This window comes from Alexandromys fortis, unplaced genomic scaffold (assembly GCF_014885135.2).
Source record: "Alexandromys fortis isolate MF-2015 unplaced genomic scaffold, M_Fortis_MF-2015_v1.1 scaffold_3, whole genome shotgun sequence".
Classification (NCBI taxonomy): domain Eukaryota; kingdom Metazoa; phylum Chordata; class Mammalia; order Rodentia; family Cricetidae; genus Alexandromys; species Alexandromys fortis.
Window position 1 is genome coordinate 19,959,543 of NW_026067909.1, and position 10,678 is coordinate 19,970,220.

The window sequence follows — 10,678 nt, forward strand, 5'->3', positions numbered from 1 at the left end:
CTGACTGCCCCTCAGACTGGAGAGGGAGGGGGACAGGAGTGGGGTGGAGGGGGAACGGAGAGGGAGGAGGGGGGAAAAGGGAGATGGGGAGGGAAATGGGAGGCAGGGAGGAGGCGGAAATCTTTTTTTTTCAATAAAAAATTATATTTAAAAAAAAAGAATTGAGCTGTGAATAGACTGTAAGGGAAGAGATGTCCAACAATCTACTCACAGAGAGTCCGCCCCAGAACGGATATCCACCAATAAAAGCAACAGAGTAAAATGACCAAGACATTTGGTAATTGATGCTCAGCAACCCAAGAACAATTCCAAAGCCAATATGCACCAATCCAGTTATGATATGGACTGCCTGAAAAGGAAAACAAAGAGGTATTTTAAAATGATTTCTTTATTTCTAATCCATGAAACTCCTGTTTATTTACTGTCCATCTTGCCAGAATCTCTGAGAACTCACCCAAACAGTGAACGATTTGATGTATACTGAAACAACAGGGAAGGAAGGGCCTCAAGTCAAACCCTTGTTTGGAATCCTTAGCTGTCAGGGAAATGCACATCAAAACGACTCTGAGATTTCATCTTACACTTATCAGATTGGAAAAGATCAAAAACACAAGTGACAGCTCATGCTGATGAGGATGCGGAGTAAGAGGAAGACTCTTCTGTTGCTGGTGGGAGTGCAAACATGAACAGATGCTTAGGAAATCAAAGTTTCTCAGAAAACTGAGAATTGACCTGCTTCAGGACCCAGCTATACTGCTCCTGGGCATGTACTCAAAGGATGGTCTACCATACCATGAGGGCACCTGCTCAACTATGGTTATTGCAGCTTTATTTGTAATAGTCAGAAACTAGAAACAACCTACATGTCATCAACCAAAGAGCAGATAAAGAAACTGTGGTAGACTTACACACTTACAGCTGTGAAAATGATGACATCCTGAAATTTGCTGGCAAATGGATAGAAGTAGAAAAGATCATCCTGGGTGGGGTAACCCAGACCCAGAAAGACAAATATGGTATGTCATCACTCATTGGTGAATATTAACTGTAAAGAATAACCATGTTACAATCCATAGACCCAAAAAGCTAAGTAACAAGGAGGGTTCAAGAGAGGACATGTGTATCTCACTGTGAGGGGGAATAGAGTAGACATCACAGATTAATGGGGAATAGTGTGTGTCTGGATGGGGAGGGGTGGGCATGGGAACAGGAGTTATCAGGAGGGGAGAGGATGGAGGGAGAGAGAGTACTGGTAAAGACAACTGGAACCAGAGGAATCTCTAGGATTAACTAGAAACCTAGCACAGTGGAAACTCCCAGGAATCTATGAGGGTGACCCTAGCTAAGACTCTTAGCAATGGGGGATACAGATTCTGAATGGCTATCTCCTGTAATCAGGCAAGACTTCCAGTGGAATCTTTGGCTTACAATCTGTGCTGCCTACAAAATATGCTGGGGTAAAGGTGATGTAGACATTATGGAAATGGCCAACCAATGACTGATCCAGCTTGAGACTCATATAATGGGAGGGAGCCCACCCCGACACTGCCTAGAGGGTCAGGACCCAGGGGCTGGACAGCCCAGAGACCAGGATAGAATCAAACATGACTGGCAAAAAAGAAAAAAAATAGCCAGTGAAATGATTTCTAATGATATTCTTCTATACTCATAGATCCTGTTGTCATCAGAGAAGCTTCACCCAGCAACAGATGGAAACAGGTACAGAATCTCACAGCCAAACATTCGGCAGACCTCAGGGAATCACATGGAAGGGGAGGAAGTATTACGAGAGCCAGAGGGGCCAAGGACAATAAAACCACAGAATCAACTAACCTGGGCTTGTAGGGCCTCACAGAGCCTGAACTGGCAGCAAGAGAGTTTTCAGGGCCCTCTGTACATATGTTACAGTTGTGTAGCTTGGTCTTCTTGTGGGACTCTTTAAGAGTGAGAATAAAGGTCTGTCTATGACTCTGTTACCTGCTTTTGGGACCCTTTCCTCCTACTTGGTTGCTGTAGTAGGAGAGGAAGTGCCTTGTCTTATTGTGATTTGATACTCCATGGCTGGCTAATATACATGGGAGGCCTGCCCTTTTCTGAAGAGAAGGAGAGAAAGGGGGAGAGTTGGATGGGGCAGAGATTGAAGAGAGGGACTGGGAGGCAGAGAGGGAGGGAAAACTGCAGTTGGTCTGGAAATTGACTATTTAACTAATTAAACGAATAAACCCTGTTTGAGGGGCTAGTGAGATGGCTCAGTGGGTAAGGAATTTGTGATCTAAACAGATGACCAGAGTGGATTCCTAGACCCCCATGTGGTGGGAAGAACTGTGTAAACAGAGACTGCACATTCATTTCCCAGCTGCCCAGACTCGAATAATCACACAGAAACTATATTAATTACAACACTGCATGGCCTATTAGATCAGGCTTCTTATTAGCTAACTTTTACATCTTAGATTAACCCATTTCTATTCATCTATATATCACCACGAAGCTGTGGCCTACCAGTAAGGTCTGGTGTCTTTCTCCTTCCGCAGCTACATGGCGTCTCCCTGACTCTGCCTACTCTCTTTATATATCCCTTCCAGCCTGGCTGTATTCTGCCCTGCTATAAGCCAAAGCAGCTTTATTCATTAACCAATGGTAATGAAACATATTCATAGCTTACAGAGGGGAATCCCACATCAGGACTGAGTCTTGCAAATTGCCCTCTGACCTCCATATATGTGCTTGCACACACACACACACACACACACACACACACACACACACACACTAAACCTTTTTAAGAAGCACCTTGTTTGATTTCCGAATGGTCTCCAGAGAAGTCTTTAGGAAATGTGAGTCCTTAAGAATCTCCTAGTGTCCTCTGTGAGTCTATTAGTTTGTAAAGAATGCTGTGATTGGGGTGATAGTGACTGTCTTGCAGAAGTAGCACAATTTCCTGTCCAGGCAGTGCTAGTCACGAGAAAAGGAGTCAGTAGAGATAAAGTCACCCCAGAGTGTCAATCATACACCTGACAATGCTCCAAACATCTTTCCTGCCACTCTACCAACAACTAGGTGGAGATGCAAAGCTATAAAAATCAAGTGCCCAAGGGCACACCGTTATGAAGGGGCAGATGCCCTGAATGCATGGCAGTGGACTGACTCTAAAACACATTTGGAATCTGTCCTTTCAGGCTTAGCTTGGTTCCACCCATTCTGGGTTGTCTTGGTCATTATGCTAGTCAAATGAACCTTTTCTTTGTTAATTCCTCTTATTTTAAGATGTAAAACACACAGCATCGTTTGCTTTTATATTTTTATATTTTTAATTTTAAAAGTTATTATCTTCCATGTCTGGATGTTTTTCTTGTATGCATGTCTGCGCATCATCTATATGCCTGGTGGTGCTTCAGGATGCCTGAGGAGTGGGGTCTGATGCCCTGGAACTGGGGTTACAAACAACTGTGAGCCACCAAGGGGTGTTAGGAATGGAACTGAGTCCTCTGCCAGAGCAGCCAGTGATCTTAACCCCAGCACCATTGTTCTAGTCCTTGTACTGTTTGTTTTTAAAATATGATACCAGGTGAGAAGGATTTCACCAATGATAAGGGAAAAACCTTTTACTTTCTTATCACTCTTTTTTTTTTTGTAGAGTAAACATAGTTTTCTGAGAAGCAACAGCTGCTGTATTGGTCCAAAGCTCAGTGACATATCCACAGTCCATTTCTTCTGAAGTTTATGCTTGAAATTATCTATCCAGGAAGACTAGGGCCACAGAAATTTCTCAATGAATAGTAATGAATAAAATGAAATTGAATTAAAAAAAAACAACAATTTCATAAATATGCTAAACTAATAATACATTGTTGAAATGCACTGAGACTTGTGAAAGCCACGAACCTTCCCTCTGAACAATTCTTCTTGCACATCCACATGTGTTCATCATCCTTTAGACATAGCTTCTGAGAGCTGGTGACCCATTTTAGCCAATGCTGTGTCTCAGACTGGAAACTTCTGCATCTGACTTCAGATTTGTTTCCGCAAGTCGTTCTCTAGGAGCACAGTCTGGGTACAGACTTCCCGTCCTTGCTGTCATCGTGATGAAGGGCAGTTATAACTTTTCATCCCTATTGGCCCCTCTTTCTGCCCATATAACCCTGGCTCTACACTTCATTGATTAAAATTACCTACAGCCCCAAGCACTTAAACATTCAACGTTTTCTGTGTTTTTGGTGATTGTCCCAGGTGATTTCATCCCCAGTTTCCTGTGTTGCTGTGATAAAATATCACAGGCAAAATGTAATTTAGATTAGGTTTATTTTCAGCTCGCTGTCCCAGGATATAGTCTGTCACTGTAGAGAAGTCAAGGCAGACACTTCAAAGAGCCAACCATATCACATGAGATAGAAATGTATGCATACCTGATTATTTGTTCACGCTCAGACTGGTTTCCCCACTCTTATATTGCCCAGGAATCCCAGCCTGGGGAATGGCGTCACCCATGGTGGGCTGGGTTCTACCAAATCAATGAACTTAATTAAGTCAAAGCCTCAAAAACACACCCACTGGGGAACACAATGCAGAAGATCCTTCATGGAGTCTCTATTCTCAGGTGATTCTAGGCTGTGCCAAGTTAACAGTTAAAGCTAACCATCACAGAAGTTTTGAGCAGAGGGGACCAAGTATTCTACCCCCCACCATCTGTGGTCCCCAAAGTATTGTGGTAACTTGGGGTGTAGCTTCACAGTCTTCGTGGAGAGGACCCAGCTTCTGCTAATTAATATTTTAGTTTATTTTTAGCAGAATTTTGCCTTTTCTTTAAATATATTTTGATTGCATTTTTTTTTTTTTTTTTTTTTTTGCCAGGAGGAATGCTTCAAATGGATCTTTGTTCCACATAGTAAAAGTCATCTGTCTGCTCCAGATGTACAGGTTTATCCCCACCTCCCCTTTGGCCTCCTTCCAGCTGTTCCTTTCTTTGTGCAGTCTGCTCTATTTTATTGGCCTCCTCCTGTTCATCAAATACACCACACACAATCTTCTTCTAAAGCCTTTACACTGGCCATTTTTTCTTGTCCTGGTATCTGTGTGGCTCACTCTGAACTTCATGCCACTGGAGTGCCCGTCTTGATCAACTTTAAGTTTCTACCCTTTCACTGCCTGCTTCTTCTTCTCCCTCTTACACTCTGTATGTTGCTTACTTAATTTTTGTTAGCATATAAAGTCCTAGGATTCGTTATGACAGTTTCAAACGAAATTATTGAAATTATTGATATTTTCTTTCTCCTCTACTCTCATCTGTTTCTTTGCACCCTCTGCATACCCGTCCGCTCCCACAAGCCTCCCTTCTGTTTTCATGTCACATACGTCCTATTGCCCACCCCCTTTCCTCAGCACCTCTTTTCTCTTCTTGTGACCTCCTTTCTACTTCCTCACACACACTGCCACCCCCGCCCACCCCTAACAGTAAAAGACAGGACATGTGTATGAGAGACAACACAAGATTTTTGTCTTTCTTAGTCTGGTTTGCCTCAGTCAATATCTATATAGTATATTTTCACCTTCTTCCACACTCTCTAGATTGCATCCTTATTATGTGTGCAGCCTGATTTCCCCAGCTTGGCCATAGGTCCCCTGAAGGCAGAGGCTCTTCCTGCTTTGTACTTCCAGATATTTTCAGCAACTGTGTGAATTGGCTTTGTGAGCTATGCGTTTGCAGAGAATGCACTCCCCTTGGCAGGGCAAGATCCAAGGAGCCACCTTCCCAGTGTAGAAGAGCTGCTGGGCTGGAGGGTGGAGCACTGTTTATTTTTACTTGCCCGAAACACTGTGACTCAACTAAATTGCCGAAAAGCACTAGCTGGTAAGATGGCTAGAAGAATTCAAGTACATAGTACATCTGTTGTCTACTGACTCCCTTAGCCAAGATTTTGGAGCTGTACCAATAACACATTGGTGGGAGTGTGTGAAGAGGTATGGGGAAAGCTAACAAATGCTGGTGACTTCTGCGTAAGCGTGTGGGGTCTTCACTACACGTCAGGCTTGCTTTCCAATGCTGATGGAAACAAGATTGTGGGGGTCCAGTTCAAATCAACTTTCGCGACGTAAAGGAACAAACACATAAATTTCCAAGGGTTTTTCACATTCTGCTTTCTCCAGACTGTTTGCTGGTCGCTCTGTTCCCTTTCAGACAGTTTTCAATGATCTCTTTAAAGTTAATTCATCTTTATAAGAATATACATGTGTAACCAATCCAGTGACAGCGCTGAGGTTGTCTAAAAAGACTTTCACAGCAGTGAGATCAAGCGAGAAGTAGGAAAAGTCTCCTGTCAATTGTTAGACTTACGACTGAATCTAAAATAAATTAACCCAGAGTAACTCATACACAGATTGAGCTTTTCTTTCAGGGAGAGGCACAGTTAGCAGAACAATCTTCCAATATTTTTGCTCATTTAACAATATGCTGTTGTAACTGACAGATGCACAAAAACCTTGCAAATGAAACATTAAAACTCTAGTGGCAAATACACTTACCCCAAGAGCCATTGCTGCATCTTTAAATTTGGGGTTGGTTGTTGTTCCTGGAGCTGGATGCCCCGTTGGCACATTTTCCAGACTGAGCTGATGAGTAGTGAGGATTCCCGGAGAGGTAATGTAAGAAAGTTGCCCAGTCTGTACTTGGTTTCCTGTGTTTAGAAAACCCAGAGGTGGTTGAGGATGAAGAGCCATGGAGCTTGTTGGTGGGTAAGGATTGGGAATGGCGACATGCATCCCAGGGTAGGTAGTTGTCTGGGAAGACGTCATTATGTCCTAAGCAGCAGAAAACATACAAAAGTAACACATTTACCAAGATAAGAAATGAAAGGACACCTTGTCAAGTTTCCATTTTCTATGCAAATGGGAGAGAGCAAGTGAGTAGATACCGGCTAGTGACAAGCAATAAAAATATGATTCTCATTTGACCTTGGAATCCCATATATCCTGGGGCTCAAAAGAAGTAAAGGAGGGATGATGGGAATACATTTCGTTTTTAGTTCTTCATATTGAGTTTTGCAGTGTGTTCATGTACATGTGCACATGCATGTGTGTTTTTCTGAGTTCATTGCTTTTGAAGGACATCAGAAGGCAAGAGGGACTGAAGTGTCAGGATTCTGAACACATGGTCTGAACAGGTGCCCCTATTAAAATGCCAGTGGTTTGCTACACCAGTGGGTTTGTTATATAATTTATACTTCGACAAAGGGTGAAGACATTCCTCCTCCAGGGCTCTTTGACATCTGTGAATACAAGAAGATGGCTTACAGAGAAGATCTCAAAAATGAATCCAAGGATACTGAACACAATTTTTTTTGTGTGTGTGCAGTTTTCTTCTTTCTTTAAGGATTGGTAGTGACTTTTGTCCACATTTAATCATGGAGATTTACTTCTATCCAAGTTTCCTTGGCCACACTGGTATTGGAATTTAAAATAGTTTCACACTAGCCCAGAATGGGGTATAATAAAGGTTTATTTATTTAGGGGTAAACTCACAGAAAAAGGAGTGATCAGCAGTCCTGGAACTGAATCCAGCAGCCAAGGGGCTTGTGCACACCCCTACATCTGCTGATATAGTACCCGAGACCACCTCCAAAGTGGGCCAGCTTCCCAAAGGCCATTGGCTGAAGGAGTTCTCACAGCACCTCCCCCTTTTGTCTAAATAAGAGAGTTCCAAACCCAATACAAAACTATATACAATAAGAACAAATACCAAGTATAAAAATTAGAATTCCAACCAGCATAAACAATATCAATCAAGAAACACATGCTAAATGTTTCAATAGTTATTCTATCCTAAGCATTCTAAGTCTTATATTAGAAATGGCTTGGCTAAGTCATGAGACAAAAGTAACTATGACTATCTTGTCTTCCATCCTATCAAAAACCCGAGAAAGGAAAAAGAATTCCAACAGCACATTGGGCCTGAGATGCTGAATGAATAAGAACCCTCAAGAGCAGTTTATCTAAATAAAATAACATTAGGGAGACTGACATCAATGGCCATATGTGAGCTAGTGACTTTCCCTAACAAATAATTTTAATCTTGGACCGCCTTCTTTGCCATCAAGTTGCATTATTGACATCAATATTGTTTTCTATCTGTTGCTGTAACAGATTAGCAGTAAGTTAGTGAAGCCTCCCCTCAGGCTTCAAATGAACTCTTTAGGATAAAATTCATTGCATACTGCAGGAGGTGTGTACTGTGTTCAGTTATAAGCATCAATTTGGGGTTAGAATTCTGGCTCTGACACCAGCTAAAGTTTTGTCGAACTTTCTTTTCTGTTATTTCTCTGCAATACAGTGCTAAAAACAATAAAAGAATACCTTCCTTCTAGGGCTGCAAGGAGTGATTCCTCATGACATGCAAATAACTATTGAAACAGGAACCATGCATGTGACAGACCGAGTTTCTGAGACTAAATATTATTCCAGAACTTTTTAGTCTCCAACCTGATACTTCACTAACTGTGGTACCTTGAGCATCTTTCTCAATTAAATCCCTGTTAGCTCCTGCATCTAAGCTGTAAAACAACAGATGTTGCCATTTAAATAGTTGATACAAAGTTTGAACGATGGCAGTTTTCATAAAGGCATTTGAAGACTTGCCAGCGTAGAGCATAGCTTGAAGAACAGCAGCGACTATTGTGGAATTAGAACCCAAAGTCATATTTCAAGTAGAGAATGTAAGCCCATTTGGCAAAAAGGGTTGGACTTCAAGAGATCAGTGCAAAGAGGGAGGAGACAGGAGATGGGGTATAGTAATAAGTCAGTACAAAAATTTTCCTGGGCTTAAAAACTGAATCCATTGAAATGATTGCCCTGTGAGAGAAGGTGAGGGAGAAAGAGCAATAGGGATAGAGATAGAGACAGATAGACACACAGAGAACATTATTGTCTTTGTTGAAGACCATTGCCTATTTTTGCATATATTTTTAAATATATTGTTTAAATTTGTTAGTCAATTTATTTACCATCGATTTCTGATTTTATATATGTTACCTGGTTTCTGCATATGGAAGTTTCATACATAATACAGACTCTATTTTTATCTGACTCTATAAAACCCATGCAAGCCTCAGGATATATTTGTGCCACATCAGGCTGTTGTTTTAGAAAATGATAAGAAATGACCCAGTCCGTACTTTTTGGTTAATACCAAAATGACAATGCATACATATTATGTACACAAGTACAAGTGAAGCCAGGATGACGATTAACTGATTATCCAGTCACAATGAGAATGCACAGAAGGGAAAGCCAATAAGTTCAGTCACGAGTCATGTTTTTTTTTAATAGAGTTAGTTCATTTTTTTCCACTTAGCAATTGATAAGCTATTATCATCAGTTGTCTTTTTTTTTTTAAAAAATGAGAACTACCACAACTAATTTTTAAGCACATGAATACATAAAAACACCAAAGTTTTCATGAACTCGAAAGCATAGGGACCACAAAAATAAGAGAAAAACTAGCCAATAAGCTAATTTCAAATAAAGGTGGGAAAACACAATTGTAATTTTTATTTTCCTCTTTTCTGTCTTTGAACAGAGTAGAGTTGATACTATCGTTTACAATGAATTACAGAGTAAAATTGGTACTATAGTGTAGCACACTCAGTGTACTACAGAGTGGAGTTGATACTATCATTTACAATGTATTACAGCATAGAATGAAACATCAGAGTGACACAGATATTTTCACAGAATCATGCAACAATACATCTAAAGGCATCATCTTTCAGCAAATATAAAATGCTGACCCAGTGAAGGACCCCCCCAACCTTCATTTTCCAGAAAGAAGCATCTTAAATGTCTCATCCAAGTGCTTCAGTGTCTCTGTTGTTCTATGTGGTCCCATGATCACCACATTATTTCCAAGGATTCCCACTTGTTGGTTACTGTCCCTGGAATTTTATACATCTGCACCCACTGTCCTTAGCATGAGATTTATAGTTATGCATATATAGATATACTTGAAGTGCCTCTAACCTGCCTTATAGTAATTGTCTTCGTCTCCGGGTTTCTCTCTCCCTCCTTTATCAGCTGCCTCAATACAGACTCAAGACTTGACTGCAACCCAGAGACTAGAATGCAGCAGCGAACCCACCAGTCAGACCAGCCCCATTTCATACCTACGGAGAAAGAGAGGCAGAGTGGTTTCTGCGGACTTAGGCAGCTTTCCCGGCACCTCTGGCTTTTCTTTCTCAGCTCCAAGATCTGTTCTGGTCTCAGATATTTATCTGGAGTTTATAAGTACCTTTACTTCCTTGCTTCAAACTAGCCTATCCCATTTCTACATAATTCCAAAGTCCTTTTATTGCCTGGTTTCACTCTAATCATGGGACTGTGTTGTAGTTTACTTTCCTCTCATTTCTGCTGGGAAGTGTGCTCCGGGTCTTGTTTTTTTTTTTTTTTTTAAATATAATTTTTTATTGAAAAAAAAATTTCCGCCTCCTCCCCGCCTCCCATTTTAGTCTGAAGAGCAGTCAGGATTCCCTGCCCTGTGGAAAGTTCAAGGTACTCCCCCCTCCATCCAGGTCTAGGAAGGTGAACATCCAACTGGCTAGGCTCCCACAAAGCCAGAACATGAAGTAGGATCAAAACCTCGTGCCATTGTCCTTGGCTTCTCATCAGCTCTCATTGTCCGCCATGTTCAAAG

At 41.4% G+C, this 10,678-nt stretch overlaps 1 protein-coding gene across 2 annotated transcripts in view; it reads right to left on the bottom strand.

Annotated features, from left to right (window-relative positions):
- The window catches only part of LOC126498723 (membrane-spanning 4-domains subfamily A member 12-like), a 15,798-nt gene extending 5,527 nt beyond the window's left edge, over positions 1-10,271 (bottom strand). The window contains exons 1-3 of one of the 2 annotated variants that reach the window (XM_050137619.1): positions 10,152-10,271; positions 6,520-6,795; positions 212-349 (exon numbers count right to left, since the gene is read on the bottom strand). In XM_050137619.1, coding sequence (XP_049993576.1) covers positions 212-349; positions 6,520-6,789 — 408 coding nt within the window. In that variant the 5' untranslated portion in view covers positions 6,790-6,795; positions 10,152-10,271. The remainder of the gene's footprint in view (positions 1-211; positions 350-6,519; positions 6,796-10,151) is intronic. The other variant, XM_050137620.1, reaches the window with a different exon arrangement.
- Positions 10,272-10,678: the final 407 nt, after the last annotated feature.